Source organism: Polistes canadensis, unplaced genomic scaffold, assembly GCF_001313835.1.
Source record: "Polistes canadensis isolate GaletaPanama2010 unplaced genomic scaffold, ASM131383v1 scaffold_49, whole genome shotgun sequence".
Taxonomy (NCBI): domain Eukaryota; kingdom Metazoa; phylum Arthropoda; class Insecta; order Hymenoptera; family Vespidae; genus Polistes; species Polistes canadensis.
Window position 1 is genome coordinate 600,421 of NW_014569596.1, and position 18,456 is coordinate 618,876.

Sequence of the window (18,456 nt, forward strand, 5' to 3'; positions counted from 1 at the left end):
AGCTTACATTCCCATGTAAATAATGGTGAAACGTTATCATATTTCTACCCTCTTTATAAATAATAATAATAATAATAATAATAATAATAATAATAATAATAATAAGAGTAGAAAATAATGGGTAAATTCGTATCTCTGTTTTCCAATAAAATTCTACGCTACTTTATTTTCCTCCTTCTTGAACTTATCCAACGGAGCGTAATCAAAAAACGAGCATTTTTAGAATGTAACGTTTCTAAATCATAAAGGGGAATATTAATTTAAACAAAAAACGATTCGTTTCATAAACCGCAATGAAAGCTTGCAATAAATTCGCTGTATTTACGCAAGCTGCTGTGTTACGGTTACGGAAGCTAACTCGTGAAGCCATTGTTAGAAAATGCCGAAAGACTAGGTGTGAAGGACAATTTTCTCTGACGAAAAGCGTTGCTCTTCTCGTGTTGCTGTATTACACATATTCAACCCTCGCGATACGCATACAAGCACGTTCACACATATATACATGCATTCATACATATATACATATGTACAATGTACCAGAACCCCCGAAAACTTCTTACTGCGAACTGCTCGTTATTTCGTAAAAAAGAGAAAAAGTAACATTCAAACGTTATGGCGTGTTCTGTATATAGCTGTCGACAAGACTTTCCTAAATTTTCAAGAATTTTTCTCTTTTCAAAATGTCGAGAGACAACAAAGAGAACGAAAAAGAAAAAGTCAAAAACTAAAGAAACAAAGATGGGAATGGAATCGAATCGATTGACTGGAAAAGAACGAGGTTTTCGAAATACGATGTTTTGAGTAAAAAATACTTTTTCTATTGATTCTTTTTTTTTTTTTTTTTAAGTTTTATTTATTCATCGTAGATTGGTTTTAATCGACAGAAATACGCGAATTTAGTTTTATTCTCGACGTGAATGTATGATATTTATTTATTTATTTAAAATAAATGTTATAGATCTAACGTACATACATAACCATTTTTTACTTTAGCTCTTTGACTCTTTTACTTTGACTTTAGTTCTTTTACTCTTGAACTCTTAAACTTTGACTCTTTAGTTCTGTACTCTTCGACTCTTTAGTTCTGACCCCGTAACTTTGACTGATTCTTTTTAACTTCCATTTTCTTCAGACACACTCATCCTATCACCTAAAGAACCTGGCAAAGATAAAAGACTTGTTTCTTCTTAGAAAAAAGAATATTAACGACTACGAACCTAATTGATTCGATGTTTAATTAAAGAAAAAAAAAAGCAATCGAATATATAAATAAAACATACTAAAAAAAGGATCAGTCCCGGTCTAACAAATAATCCTCGGGTTAAACATCTCTCACCCTTAACGAGAAAAATATATTACAAATGAAATAAGAAAGAAATAAAAAAAATACATAGCATAAATAATTATTTTGCGCAAACACGCTCGTATCAATTTATTTGAACACTCTTTATTTGCATTATATACTTGAAAATACTTGTAAAATATTATTGACGTTGATTTTATTTAAAATCCGATACTAAAAATCATGCGACGAACGTCAAAAGGAGCCCTAATGGATGGAAAAGTCAAGGAATTACGTTTTTTCAAAGTTTTAACGCGAACTCGAAGACAGACAGCTTTGATAAGAAGCTACTATACAGTTGCTTAACTTTGACGGAAAGTTTTTGATCTAAAACATTACATCGACTTTTTCGTGATAACTTCCGAACGGCGTGCGAACCATATGAAATTCGAAACGATCCCGTAAATCTCCTTTATGCGTCAAATTTAACATGACATATAGGCACCGTGATATCGAGGAGCATTCATTAAATTTGTCGAATCGAACTATCGAATGACCGAGCGCCTCGTTCAAAATACACACAAAACAAAAAAAAGAATACCTTCGAATCACCCAAATATTCGGATACTTTTTCAAATTGAATCATATTTTTCAACCCAAACAAAGTATTCTGAATTTTTGAATAGTAAATGACGCGTATCTGTATGCTGGTGTGAACTATTTGAAGAATGAAAAAGAAAACAGAAAAATACAATAATAAATAAAATGATTTTTGGTTGCAGCTGTTATGGAACAAACGAGAAAAAATAATTAATTGCATATCTATATCATTTCTAGAATTTTTCAAAAATTATTCAATAATCAAACATATTCGAATATTTCGGTAAATTGGCTGTCCAAATCGATAAATTTCTATAGATAAATCTTGTCTCCACGTTACATTACAATAATGTAATTGAAATGATACGATGATAATCCTATTACGAGCGTAATAATTGAATTCGTATATAATGCGTTAGAAAAAAAAAAAAGGTAAAAAAAAGGAAACATGATAACGCGTTAAAAAGTTCTATTACGGGTGAAAAATATTTGAACAAAATGTTTTACGTCCACTTCGTTGTTTATTCGTCGAGTGTTATAAAAGGCATAAAATATACGAGGAGTACATAAAATATATAGTTATGTACGTGGGTGCAATTAGGAAAAAAAGAAATCCTCAAAAAATAAACACCCTGTTGGAGAAATTTTGCAGTTGTTTCCATGAGGTATATACAAATTATCGATAGAGGAAACAAAATAAAATTATTACGTAAAAACATTTGATTGATTAAATAAATATCAACGAGCACGCGAACAGAATACGCACAATTTGAAGTTTAATCGAATTTATTTTGGGAACAACAACAAAATCTTTGATCTCAAAAGGAAAGATGATTACAATTTTTACGCATAACACAAGAAAAATAATGACAGGATGCGAAACTTGAACTAGTGGCGTCAAACATATATATGAACAAGGACAATCAAATTTAATTTAACAGGAAATTAGAGAGAAAAACGAAAAGTAAAGACTTAAGAAAAAACATTTATATATCGCATCCGTGTTTCAAGTTACGAACCACGGGCCGCCGTGCTTGACACCACTGACGAAAACGATTCGAAAGAACAACATCGTTTAAAAAAGAAAGTTCGAAAGGACAAGAAGAATGACCGCGTGACTCGTTAGTTCTTCACAAGTTGTCCTAACAAGAACGCGTTAGCCACTCAAGTTTAGTTTCATACTGAGATTTTAACCTGTTGCCGGTGATTCCATTTATAATTGGTCTTTGTAAATAACAAAAATCGATTTCGCGTGTACGAATAGAACGAAAAGTATTCGCTAACGTGTTTAAGTTAATCGCCCCAATGCGTCTAACGGCGAATATAATTGGCCAAATTACAAAACGAGATTTAACATGTCATCTCTTTTCAATTTCTTCTTTGTTTTCTTTCTTTCTTTTTGTTGACGCGTTCTTATATTTTTTTCTTTTCTTTTTCTACACAAAATAACCTGGATTATTCCACATGACAGCAGTACAATAATACGTTGATAACTGAAATTAACCTCGGCAATGGAACCATTCCTACAATGTATATTCACATTAGGAATACAGATTTATTTGAATTTATTTCACCATTTCTATATATTTTTGGTTTAATTTAGCGTCGGTTAACATGCCGGCAGATACGTAAAAGCATCGGAAAATGTATCGGTTATTCTACACGATTTAATTGGCAGGAATTAGATCGTACAATTTTAACGAACGCTCGTTACGCCCTTTTGCCTTTTCAAAGAATAAACTCACCAACTTCAGCCAAAGATTCGTGATGAGCAGTTGGTTCTTCTCGTCCTGAAACAGGAAAATGAAAAATATTTCTTAATTGGTATGTATATCGAAAAGCACAAAATTCTCGGAAAATTTACGTAAAATTATTCAAACTGGCAATAATAGAATATCAATGAGATGATTAAAAGTAAATTTCTCTATGAAATTACGGTAATTAAATACTAACGTTAATTACTTTGTTCGTTTTTTTAAACAGCAAATTGGATTGTTCATTTTATTTAAACAAAGCGTTCCCGTTAGCACTATTCCGTTATGAAAACAACGAAGTTTCGTTACAATGAAACTTTGCAGTTAATACGCGTAACATTTTCGAGAATTTGCATTGTTAATTTTCAAAAAAGTGCAATTTATACGATTAACGTACGATAATAACATTAGTTTATACTGAAATCTTTAAATCTTTTTAACGCGACTAAATCATTATTTACTCGTTTAATTAATAATTAATTACAGATTTAATTGGACAATTTATTATAAAAACAAATTATTTAACGAAGCGTTTTCAAGTGAAAATTTCGAAATTTCGAATTAATTTCATTTAAAACGCGTTCATGGAACGTGACGTTACCAAACCGATGAATACTGTTATTTTTCTTGCATGCACTTTTCAAGTATATACGTAAGCATATACATATGTGTATATAAAATTCGTATCGTCCATGAAAGAATGTCATATGTTAGAAAGCTTTCTTCCCGACATCGTACTCTTTCGAAACTTATGGCAAAGAGTTGTCGATATCCGTTAAGGGAGTCGCATCTGTGTTCGGTTCTAATATCGAGAAAGTAAATACATACGTCGATGGATGCACGATGTTACTTTTGCTTGTCATGAAACTTCCACCAAACATTCGAACTTTGTCAATGAAAAAAGAAATATATAACAGAAACGCATCGATGATTAACACAGGCATTACGCAAATTGATCAAAATATCTTTAAAATTTATTTAAAAAAAAAAAGAAAAAGAAACAGAAAATAAGCCTAATGGAAACAAACATAGAATTTACGAATTTCATTCGATCATCAAAGAAAGAAAGGAAGAAACCAGAAACGAGATAGAGAGAGAGAAAAAAAACGTGCATAACTCGTTAAATCTCTCTTCTTTCAAAGAATCCATTGAATGAACGAACGCTGACCTACATAAATTCCTGAAAGAGGCTTTAAAGAGAGCAACTAAATTATGGTAAGGATAATTCGTTAAGCACAAAAATTAGCTACCTGTAATGTAGGTAATCGTATAAAAAAAAAATTAAAAAAAAATAAAATAAAATAAAATGAAAAACAGAATTTATATTAAAATACTGTACCAAGTGAACTTTTTCTCGTGTAATTTTTTTTGTTTCTTTCGTATCTCATGCAATTTAATATTTTTCCACTCTCGTTAGACACTTATCATCATTCGATTTGCAGGAAACATTTTTCAACAAGGCAAACATGCAAGTAAAAGCGTTCAATATTTTTCAAAGAATATGTATCTGTCATAGATGTATCACTTGATATATGCGAAATAACGTTTTACATAAAGAATATCATATCCTATCCTATAAAACCGTCTTTTCTGATAGCGTGGATAAGAGGATTCTATCTTCTTCCTCTCTGTTCCTCTTATATCTTAGTAAAAAATGTCTGTAATTTAAGAGGAAGGAATAAAATGAACCTTTCGTTGTTATACCTCTCTCTTTCTCTCTCTCTCTCTCTCTCTTTCCTCCTTCTCCCCCTCTTTCTCCTTTTTTACTCTTGGCACATATACGTTCTTCCACTTTCTGTTCAGAAATCCTTTGCGCCGAAATATTGCCAACCCCTGTCACGTATAGCAATAGATTCTCTCTACTCTCTTTCTCTTTCTCTCTCTCACTCTCTCTTTCTCTTTGTTCAACAACGCTCTCATCATGATTACAAGTGTGTTTCGCATATACGACCGACGGATGCTTGGCAAATATAGGTAAGTACATATGTTGTCGACATTTGCGAGCAAACTCGAAATATACGTTTAAATTGAACGATCTTTCAGCTACATGGCGAGCCATCTTACATATAGATACATGCAAAAGATATATATACCATATCTGTTTATGTATTTACGTGACTACTATGTGTACGTATACTCCTTCCTCGTGCATCGCCTATTATCGTCGTCTATAAAATCATTTTATTTTCTTAATGATAAAATCGCATAAATATGAGTCATACGTTTTTATACGATGACACACCAATGTAATCGTATTTTTTTGTTTTTTTGTTTTTGTATCATAAACTCTTATTTAATATGTTCTATATAGTTGAGATCGTAAATTTTATATATCTAAGTACATACTTACATCATGTGTATGGTATAAACATTCTCTACTGTAATACTTTTTTAAAGATGAAAAATTCATATGCACTATTTTGAGGAAAAATAAAAATGAAGTAAAGAAAATTACAGCATCTTTTATTCGTTTGTAACACTCTCCAAGGTAAACTATTCTTCGGCACTGTGAAAGAGAAAAATAAAGAGAAAATCGCTTTAAATAATTCACCAATTTGCATTGCTGATTTTATTCTTATTTTCTTTTTTTTTTATTTTTTTTTTGTTCTTTACTCATTTTATTTTTGTTCCTTTCCTTCCTTTTCTTCTTTTTTTTTTCTTTTTTTGGTTTGTTCAACAAACATACTCGTATTTCAAACTCACACTTAAATACCGTTCACGTTTTAGAAAAGGAAAATTTCATGTAAATGCGCTTGTCGAAGTTTAAGCGAGCGGTAAGCAAATCACAGGGTTACAGTTCCCTCGCAATTCATAGGGAAATATATTTTATTTCGTGTATATAACGATTTCCGACAAACTTTTATATAAAGTAATAATAATTCCCCGACCTCCGCGACACATTTCTACCAACATTGTGAAAATTAAAAATATATTTTATAGGAACGTAGAGAGAAAATGGCAATTTCTTTGTTGATTATGTCGATTGTAAGAACGTTTTAATATAAAAGAAAATTATCTTGTTTACTTTTTTAATTAAGAGTTTGAAAATGATTAAATACTCGGAATCCATCGAAATGCAGTTGTCATTATTTTTCTTGTCTCTTTTATTTCTTAAAACGAAGTGAATGTCGAAGAAGAAGGAGGAAGAAGCAAACAAAGTCGTAACTATCATGGATCGTCTTGAATCTCGTTATCTTTGCTTATCAAGAGTTGCTGCAATTACTAACAAGTTCGAGGCAATTAATAAATTGGAATAAACTAGCTTCGTCGTAGTCGTAATCGTCTTTCTCGATGTCATTTACATCCTTGACAACAATGGTATTCTTTTTCTGATCGACAAACGAGTCGCTATCATGAAAAGAAAACCTGCTGGGTTGATTAATAATATTGAAAAGGTTACAATTCTATCGAAGGTCGTCGTTGTCGTCGATAAAACAAACGTATCTCTCGATCTTCGATTGAATTCGAAAGCAATCAATCAATGCCACCCCCATTCAAGGACAAACTTTATTGCGTATTAACAGAATGGTCAACCAATTTTCTTTTTTCTTTCGATTATTAAAAATACTATTTTTGCGATGGAAAGAATTTATTTACAAAAATGAGTGATCTTTAATATATGAAGAAAAAAAAGAAAACATTTTTTCTCTAATATAATATAATCCTGCTCGTAAAAGTATACCTTAAATTGCTCGTTCAATATTAAAATCCATCTTTATAAAAATATTCATATAAACAGGTTATCTTTAATGTTAAATAAAAAAACAGAAAAGAAAAAAAGGCTTACCTAATGTAATATATATCATTTTCAACTCGCAGCCACACTCCACATCCGAACAGTTTGTATACCAACGCTCGACTGAACGATCTTCTCGGAACTACATCCTAAACGTTATTCATATAAACAAATGTACATGACATATTTTATACACACGTATATATATATATATATATACACAAGTTCCGCAGATATAATTGTCGTACTCCGCTGCTGCGTGTGACCTTTCGTTCTATTCAAAATATCAAACCACACTGCGTTCCGTTTATTAAGTCATTCTTAAAAATTGAATTTACACACGAAATGGTGGAAAATTTGCGTATACCACATCTTTCTAAAGCAATTAACTTACTCGTATCTAATCGCTCGGGATTCTTCATTATAAACAGAAAAAAACACGTTTAATTTAAAAAGGAATTATTAGTTTACAAATACAGATCTTACAATTATTTCAAATATGAATAATTAATACCGAAAATGTAATTTATAAAATAGAACAATTAGGTCATTTATAAAACGCGTTTCTCACATTTAATTTGTTTTTCATTAACAGGAAATATTGCATCTCATATGGAATAGGACATGATTGGATGGATGAATTCAAGAATATGTACGGTGAGTCCATCGTGTCATTTCGGCGCAGGATGTAAGCTCGTCTTAAGCCGAAGCTTAAACCTGAGCTTAAAGTTAACTCGGTTACGTGAGTGTTTGGTCAACATCAGTCCGCTCCGCCCTCAAGCTTTTAGCTTCGCTCTTCAAAGCGTATCGAAACGGACGTATCCACTTAGTTTCAAATTGATCAACCAGGGACGCAAACTAGTCGAATTTCGATCTTATTTTCTTATAATCATTAGATCAAAAAGGATTAGAAATTCGATCAGTTTCGAATTTCGTCATTGTCCTTTTACTTTTTCTTTTACCCCTTCAATAATAAATCGACGCCGGACCATTCCTAATTCTTTGTAACTACCCCCAAACCCCACCCACCCACCTATTCTAGCCGTTTCTTTCTCTTTTTCGCTTAGCTCACTCCCACCGAGATAAACTGTTTTTCGATAATTGAATCTTATCATTTACTCCTTTTCCCGATCTCGGACTGAAGGAATATTTGGTCGGATTCGTTCGAGAGGTCGAGGTTAAGTCAAACCAGCAGCATTCACCGTCTACGTTATCTTTCCTTCGCATAATTCAACATCTCATTAGAAGTTTTCATTAGTAGGTACGCCTTTGGGATGAGTTAACTAATGCGCCACAGTTGCCAGATCGCGTCCTCTTCTTGTTAGTGTAAAAGTAATAAAGATGAAGACGAAGGCAATCTTCCTAACTGTTCCGTTCTTTCGACTTTACCTATTTACCATACCAAAGTCATGATAATCTTTTTCGGTAAACTGTTAGGTATCTAATACCAGAACAGATATTAGGTCACAGTATACGACTACAAAATCATAATTCATATTATACCCAGGGCATCCCTTTTATCAGGCTAATTGGATTACTTCATCCCTTAGCACAAAATGTGCATTTCGCTGAATTAGCTCTCACCTTGAAAGTACGAGAGAGAAAATTGGAGCGAGCCGTTGGATGTCCGCTCGAGTACGATGCAGTAAAAGGTATTTACTATAATCTTGGAGTAAATCGTTCTCCGTAACTCCGTTATCAGAGATTTTATGAAATCAAAGCGGCAGCCGGTCTATTCGTGTTACGGTAAACCGAACATCCACCGCGAACCATCCGACCTATTTCAATCGCTGGCCACAGCTTTGGCTATAGTCGCGAGAGAACTCTCCTATCTTCACTTGACACGTGTCTGTACTTCCATAATACAGATTATACCGATACCGCACTCGAGGATTGAATCCAACGATGTTCAGCACTTGGCCAAGAGTCAAAGGATCGGATAACGTTCGAAAAATAACTATACGATATTTATACAATACTTTCGTTCAATACATTTCCATATTTTTAATTTTGAAAATGTATTAAACGTGTTTTTTCATAATATAAATCCCAATTTTATAAATAATCTTTTATCATTTTCTCTCTCTTACTCGTGTTTACACATACAGATCTACGAAAGATAACTCTTTGATCGTTTTTTATAAAATAATAATACTAACCAAAATTTCAAAGGTATGAAAGAAAAAACTGAGAGTTAGAGTAAGACAGAGGAATATGAGAATGCATATATGCTACAGATTAAATAACGCTTTTAGATTATACCAAGACTATTATTTCTAAAGCTAATCCTTTCGACGGATAATGGCTAGCGGCTAACTTCGAAAGCGCTTAATTAAGATTACTTTAGTTAGGTCAGGACGACAAACAGGCATATACCCAATGCCATTATGGGTAACGTTGTTCAGAGTTTCGCGATGCGTTCGAAACAACGAAAACTTCACGTACAAAGTACCTGACTATGGTCCAGTTTGCTGCTTTGAAATAATTTATCAAAAGATAGAGAAAGAGAAATAGAGAAGAAGAGAAGGAGATATATATAGATATAGATATAGATATAGAAGGGATGAAAATGAAGAAAAGTAGAAAGCGACTCTACGGGGATTCCTCATAATTTCCAAATCAATGGGCACTGCTCGGCAAGGTGAATCCGCAAGACGACTTTCCGAGGAATTTGCGACTCGGATCCAGCTGTAAGTCCCTCGAGAACATGAATCGCAGATTCAATCCCTACCACCTTCGACCAACGTGTTTTCCCGTTATTCCTGTGATAGATATTCTTTATCTTACATTGCATTCCAAAAGGGTATAGCGTCTATAAGGAAGTCGTCTCGGAGGACGTCTCTTTACTGCATACCCTGCAGTTTTCGAGAGAACACTTCCTTTTTTCCTTGGAAACTACAAAAATAGAACTGGAATAAAAATTCGTTACGATGGAGTTTGATGTCGTTGTATTGTAGAGATATATGAATATAACATAAATATTTTCGATACCAATGACGAAGTACTTCCTTCCATCTCTCTCTCTCTCTCTCACTCTCATTTTATGAGAAACTTAATAACAAAATGATATTCTTTCTGCGTCGTAAATTATTCTGTCTTTGTTTTGTATTGTACTTTGAACAAAAAAATTATTACCTTTTATTAGGACATTTATTATTCGTTTTTTTTTTTATTTTCAATCAAATTTCAAACGTCAAGTTAGTGATTTACCTGTCTCGTGTCTCTGATTAATTATGTCTCAAGTAAGAAAACGATGAATATTAATAATTTTTACTTGTATTTTTTCTTATTTAAACTCGATACGTCAAACTTAAAATTGAAGTCAACGTAAACGAATCATGTTAAACACTCGTGTGCCTATTATTTCTCTTCATCTGGATATGCATTAAAAAAAAGCGATATTTTGTGAAGAAAAAATTCAGCTTATTAAATGATTCAATTGTAAGACGAAATTCAATGTTTATCGAATTGACAAGAAGAGAAATACAAGAGACTAGTATGGTATGCACACCTGAATGCATATATCGAGCAGCTGAGTAATGCCGTAACATGTTATAGTCATTTGGAGAATGCCGTGACGTTGCGTGACCAATTTGCGTGTTCAGCTACGACGACGTTGGCAGTATCGAAGGGTCAACCGATCAACGTTGTACTCATGGAAAATGTCACGATCCTGCGGTTGGAATGGATAATTGTAAACTGATCGATTTTCGGAACCCAACAATTACGTCCAATTACATTGTTCATTGCTTTTATATTTGACACCTTAACAACAATTGTGAACATTAGCAAAAGAATGAAACAAATTTATGATCATAATATTTATCTACAATAGATATTTATAAAACATTTGTTAAAATATTATTTCAATCGTAAGATTGATAGTTTATCGAAGCAAATCGTGGTTGTTGCTTCGTATAAAAATGAAAGTTAGGTCATTTAATTCGGGTCAATCGACATCCCCAAAATGTGCTTCTACTTTTTTCCTTCAGAAACTTTTCCTAATAGGTAGCTAGATATAAAAATTACGTAATAGAGATAAAGCCGCGAAGTACCAGAGGCCTCCATTTTCTTCTCTAAGGCGCATTTTAAGCTGTTAAGAGAGAGAAAAAGACAATTTTGAAGTACTTCAACAGAAATGTCAGCTTTTAAAAACTTCACTTTTAGTTTAAATCATTAAGTTTAGGAGGGCTTTTAAGCCTTCGCACTAGTTTCCCTAGTTATGCATTGTTCGTTTTTGTATTTGCCGATATAACACGAGTAAACAATCACATCGACGTACATTTTATTCCAATGCAATTGACGAAATGAAAAATGGTACCCAAATGCGTGGCGAGGAAACTTCGTCGAATGTAAATACATATATACCAGAATATCAAAACAAACAACAAATAAATGTAATAAACCATCCAACGTAGACTGTCAAAATGAGAATTCTCGAATGCTATGATTAAAAAAGTTACTTACTCTCCCTCGTAACCGTTGTCTCGCTTTAACGAGTGAATATTCCATCCGGGCTAGAAGGAAAAGTTGTAAAGAGTGTAATTTACGTGAGGATTTAAAACTAGAGTCGTTTGATCGCTAGAAGTGTTATCAAGTTCGTCGTACCTGGATGGTATTATCTTTACTCGCAAAACGCATCCTAATTCAAAGGACTTTGAAAACGAAATAAATAGTGTCGAGAGTTTATTCTTAAGGAGGTACGCACACCAACCCCCTGAAGATACGCCGATGGCAATCGTGGAACCATTAATATCAAACTAAGGAAAGAACTCGTTATAACTCTTATTTCTTTTTTCCTATCTACGCAAATGAAAGATTTTGTTTTAAAAAAAGAAATGTTGTGTCGCATTGCATATTGAAGAAACCCCATTTGTAGATACTACGCTTTTCTATCTTTTCATCCCTTTCCTACCTACCATTCGCTCGACCCCCTTCCCCGGCCCCCTCCCGCACCCTGCTATCATTTCATGAAACTGGCTGAACTGCAATTCCGCGAAATGCAGTCATTAGCAGTGTACGAACGCATTGCCGAGAATGCTCGTGACAAGCGGTTATATCGTGAATCATAGATACCTACGAGGTGAATTGCTGCGTGCATTGTTAATGACTATGTAACTAATCGAAAAGTCAAACCGTTAAACCATCATCAATGTGTCTATCTGTCTACCTATTTATTTACACGAATTCGTACTCACCCCGTTTAAGCAACCGAACGTTTCACAATCATTCTTTTCTATTTTATTTGATTTTATTTGATTTCATTTGATTTTATTTTATTCATATTATCGTTGTATTAAAAAAAAAAAAAAAAAAAAAAAAAAAAAGACATCGTGGGAATAAAACAACATGCTTTTATGTTACATTATAAAAGCGCGGAGAAATAAATGTGATAACTACTTTAAAGACGAATTTAAATGCAAATTCAACTCTATCACTTATTCATCGTTTTTAGGTTAATGATGTCGACTGCATTAACCGATACAATAATATTTACGAAAGCATACTATTTGAATATTCTCGTAGAAAAAGAACGAAAAGATATCGAAGGATCGATAAGGAAAACGTATTACTACACTGGATTCTTTCAACGAAATTATATTCTATAGAAAATCTTTGATAAATGTTGTATATTAATCCGATGTTTTGTCAGGAATACGAACGAACGTGAAAAAGTTTCGGTTCGTAAAGTTAACGCGACGCGTTCCTCCTTTCTCTTCACAGAAGAACGAGAAATTCTTATGTCACAGTTCCCCTCTGTGATCGTCGTAACAAGTGACACGAAACAAACTATTCTCGCATTTTATCGAGAAACTCGGTAAAAGATAGACGGAAATGTAGAGAAACGGGATCCTTAGAAACTTATCGAAAATATTTCTCAAAATCAAATGAAATTCCTTTTTTGAGATAAATGTTCTTCGATCGACGGCAATTGAAATTTGTTAGAAAATTTCATTAGAGCGTTGTTTTTTTTTTATAAAAATAAAAAATACTTTTGATATCTGTCAAATAATATTCAATTTTAGTAAACATCTTTCAATTCGATATACAATACAATTTTAGATAGTAATATTATTTTATTGACTATTTTTCGTTGAAAATATCAATTGTCACGATATATTATTGACTGAGAACGATCGTAATAAAATAGTGACAATAACTTGACATTTGAAAGGTAAATTGTAATGGTCACATCTACGTGAAAATAAGTGCTAAGTTCAATGATCTATTCTTTACTTGTACGATCGAACACCATGATTGTCACTTCCAGACGTTCTCCAAACTAAACCGAATGCTAAGCTTAATAACTCTTCACTCGAGAGCAATTAAAGTCTTCAGGATTATTAGCTGACGAACGACACCACTTTACTTACTCTCAATTCTTTATTGCAAAGTACTTCCTAAGACACGTTTTATCACTAGTCAACCAAGCTCTACTCAAAGTTGCTTACTCTATCGTTAAGAGAGTAATACGTAGCAATGAACTGTCAAAGGGATAACACAATAGCATTCGTCACAAGTATTTCTACTGTTTTCATCGATTTAATAGGAAAATGTGTTTGTTCTTCCATTATTCTCCATTTAAGTGGAATAACTCAATGCGATAAGTGATCGGACAATTTAATTAAAAAATTTCGATATTATCTCGATCGTTTTATTTTTACCCCTCCTTAATGTACTCATCCATCATTGCGATTCGATTAATTAATGGCATCTATAAAAAAAAAAAGAAAGAAAAAAAAGAAAAGAAAAGATAGGAAAACCGGTAAAGTCGATTAACGCGTTTCTAATTCCTTTTTCAACAAATAAAGCGATTATATCAGTGACAGTTATGAATGATAATCGCGATCATTTTTGCAACTGGTTTCGTCCATTAAATAAATAGCCTCAAATAACGTATATACATATATATGTGTGTATATATATATATATGTTTTCCAATTTTTCATCAACTATTCTTTAAAGAAACATTTACAGAATTATTTACTTCCAAATTCAATATCCTATGAAAGATTCTGAAGTATAGGCTCAGATTTTGGATACCCCCGTTATACACGTAAGTACGAACACGACCGGTTAATAGTTATACGACTATAAACGGAGGTTATGCTATTAAATTCTGGCGCCGTCTAGTTCCTCCATCGTATCAGTCTACGAAGCTTCTTTAAGATTCTTTCTTTGGCAACGCGGCCAAACAGTATTAACATAAAATCACAAAAAAGGGGGTACTTCGAAGTAAGGTTCACTTGATTACTTCATAATATCGATATCTTGTTATGTTCGATCGCGATAAGAAATTTATTTCTAAGTTAAGTGCTTACCCATCGTTTATAAAAAATTAAGATTACAATAAAATTATATATATATGTATTATATAAAATTTATAAAATATAAAGATAAAAAGAAAATCTTGACACATGTGAAAATTACAAAAAAAAAATTGTAATAGCAAGCATAGTTCTCCTGGATTCAACTAAATCCGATGACCATTGGAATCCTTCGAAGACACTTCAGGAAAGATCTTAAGACTCAGTTTACCAAGGGACAACTACTCCAAGTTTCGATCTATTCTCGACACCAATCTTTCTTGGAATCAGAATTCGAGATCGCATTTCTTAACTCTATCTCATTCCTATTACTAATTCGTTAGAATAGTAGTGTATAATTTGTCTGGTTATAAGAAAAACAAATGTACAATTCTACCGGTAGCCGATTATGAATGATCATAAATCGTTAAATTCGAAACTGATTGTTATTTCCATAGAAATAGTTTAGTTTCTAGTATTGCTCTGTTTTCAGTTCGATAGTTGAATTGCTTTTTGGAGTAACGATAGCGTCTTAAATTGTGGTTATCGAAGAGAGCACGACGTTGATTGATATACTCTGGGTTTTGTTAGTTCAGCCAAGTTGGCAATTACGTTTGCCGAAGTTAGTTCAGGGACAGGGGATTCAGGCTACTTGAATTACGAGATCGACGACCTATTAAATCTCGCATCAGGTGTGCTACAACTAAACAAGAACAAGCTTGCACTAGAAACGTGAACGCTTCGAGAAAACGTCACACGGTCAAACAAATTGTCGTCGTCAGCTTATTCCATTTGTTTGTCTTGTCTTCTCACCTAATAAATGATCAAACACGAGAGAAAGTGCTAATGAACGCGGAATGTTCTCTTTCCCTTCTCTAAAACCAATTTTCTTCGGATCAACACAATTATTATTAAAGAAACATTAACACAACCTCCACATGTAACATATGTATATATATATATATATAATATTTCGTTAAAATATTGTATCGCATACACATATCCATTGGTTTAAATTATACGCGTTTCGCGTGTTTAAATTAGCACTATTTTAAGCGATAAAAAAGCGACTTTGTATTTAAATCCTTATTAAAATTCGCTGCTACGTTCTTACGATAAGAAAATCGATCGTTAAATACAAGTTTTTGTAGCGAAAGATCGTAAGTTTCCGTTACGAATTACCGTTCTCCTTTTCCTATCTAATTAAAGCTTTACGTTCACGCTTTCCGTGAAAACAATTCTATATCTCTCTGGTCGTATTCTTTTAAACTTTCTTTATTTCGTGTTTACATTTTTTTCCCATTTACAATCACATAACATTATATTTTTCTATTCTTTTAATCTCGTGGAAAACATTTCCTCTACTTTTTTTTCTTTTTTTTTTTTTGTTTTTTTTTTTTTCAAAAACATTAAAAGTAAATTGCATTAAAATAAAGATTGAAAAGAGAGATAGGTAAAAGATAATATTATAATATCTCATTTGAAATCAAGCGATCCATCATTCGAAGTTTCATTATCGCGTCTGCGTCTGGTCATAATATATGCATAAACACGACCGACTTTTCATGCATTCAATAAACAGAAAGATCTTTAGCTTTTGTTTTCGAGTGTTTGCCAAGAGGGCTGAGATGGTATTACTAGGACAATTTCCCTAGGGCACCGTAAAAGTCGCGTAACGGCATCGTTCGTTCGTTTCGAGGTCATCGCCTTTTATCCTTCGCACCCGATGTTAAGTAAAGTTATGCTACGTGAAACAGCTTAAATGTGCAACAAGTCGAACGAGTAGCGGTGTCTGTCTATAACATAGTACGCCGCTTTTAAGTAATTATTTTCAACGAAAACAAAGATAATTCGATTATATCCAATAGCGATGAAAAAGTTCCCTCGTTTTTTTCCCCTTTTTGTTTTTTTTTTTCTTTTTTTTTTTTTTTCAATGCGATACCACGTGAATCCTCTCGCGCGATTTATTTGAAACATTAAACAACCAATCTCGAAAGTACGTTCATCGAATCTCATTTTTACCACGAATACGTATATATTTCACGTAGATAACACTTTTGGGTATTCCGAGAGATTAACCTTATGCTCTTAAATCGTCAGAGATAGCCTTAAACACGTTCCGCAAACACTATTCTCGACACTATACTCTCGCAGCTGACACCGAAATACCTAAACGCAACACGGGAAACGATCATCTTACCTTTATTGTTTTTCTTTTCTTTTCTTTTCTTTTTTTTTTTTTTTTGTTATTTTTCCCTCTTCTTTGCAAAAACAAACGATCGATATTTCAAGTATATAACCCAATGGTGCATCCTATCTGAGCTTTTTTATTTTTTCCAACGAGCTTAACGCACGCGTACCTATACAAAGGAAATATTTAGGATCGCAACAATAATCGTTAGCGAGTTGCCCTTTTTTCTTTTGTTTTCTTTTCTTTTTTGTTTTGTTTTTTTTTTTTTTGTTTATCCATAATAACCGCTGGCAAAAAACTTACTTTCCATAAAAACACGAGGCACCGAAGAGAGTGGAAAAAAGTTTTTTCTCCGTGGATTTGGAGAATGCGAAAGCATCCGCGTACCTACCGTGGATTATTAAAATTTATAAGCAAACGTTTATCGCTTTACTCCCAAACTTGTTTGAAATCCCTTCAAAGTAAACATGTTCAACGTACACGCAATTTAGATCATTGTAAAATTTCTTTAAAATTTCTTTTTTTTTCTGCACTTTCAGATTTAACGTTGAATTGGTAATCGTCGAGTTCTTTATCATGCGAATATTTAAATATTTATATTAAATTATCGAACAGATAGAAAAGATATTAATAAAAGTTACGACGATATCGATCATCGGGCTTTTATCGATTCTCCTACATTTTTTTTATTCTTCTTTTTGATTTTTTTTGTTCCCTTGTCGATAAGAAAAGTCACGAAGATACGCGGTCGAATAACTTTAACAGGGGTGCGACGGCTGAAAAGAATTAAGTGAAACGTGCCCTTATCGTTTGCACGAAATCTCCTTGAAAATCAGCTATGAAATATGCTCGAATGTCTACGGCACGTGGTGCCTATCATTCTCTCTTTTTCACCCCCGCCCGTTTTTTTTTCTTCTTCTTCTTCTTTATCTCGGTTAAACGATTTAACTATCGTTTGCATAACTTTGAAGAAACTTGCGTAAGGAAGCACATTTCTCTCACAAACGAGCCATCACGGAAGTATCATCGACTTGTAAGGTGTGCTTTTCAAGATGATGTGAAGGCTTTCGTGATATTCGAGGAAAAGGAAGTTTTCTAAATTTACCAACTTCACGTTAAAGTATATTATCGAAAATCAATGAAGATCTATCGAAATATTTAGGACTACAAAAATTTACCATTATACTGTATTTTAATTATTTTCCAACTAATAATCCTTTTTCTTATTCTATCTATACTTCGACGACATTTTTTATATAAACAGTAGTAAGCATCACGGTATTCGAGAATGACGTTCAGAGAGAACGTCATTTGGTCCTTTAAAAGGACAAAAATATTTACGATCGATTCTCTGTCATCCTTAATTAAACCCGAGAGGAAGGGCTCACACGATTGGAAAATAAAAAGAACAGAGAGAAATAGAGAAAAAGAAAGAGAAATAGAGAAAAAGAAATAGAACTCGAGGCGTTCGCACATTTATCGATCAACGAGCTCGCACGTTAGGTTTTACATTCCGGACGCGTGTGTCCTACATATCGTACTTTGATCAACTCGACAAATTTCAACTTACCTTGAATTTTTTCCCT

At 33.0% G+C, this 18,456-nt stretch overlaps 1 protein-coding gene across 3 annotated transcripts in view; it reads right to left on the reverse strand.

The window, feature by feature from the left end:
* Window positions 1-18,456, reverse strand: part of LOC106785374 (neuronal acetylcholine receptor subunit alpha-7-like) — a 134,105-nt gene that overhangs the window by 42,340 nt on the left and 73,309 nt on the right. For 2 of the 3 annotated variants that reach the window (XM_014745766.1, XM_014745767.1), the window contains one exon: window positions 3,628-3,672. In XM_014745766.1, the coding sequence (XP_014601252.1) occupies window positions 3,628-3,672 (45 nt within the window). Of the gene's footprint in view, window positions 1-3,627; window positions 3,673-7,423; window positions 7,473-18,456 lie in introns of those variants that run through there. The other variant, XM_014745768.1, reaches the window with a different exon arrangement.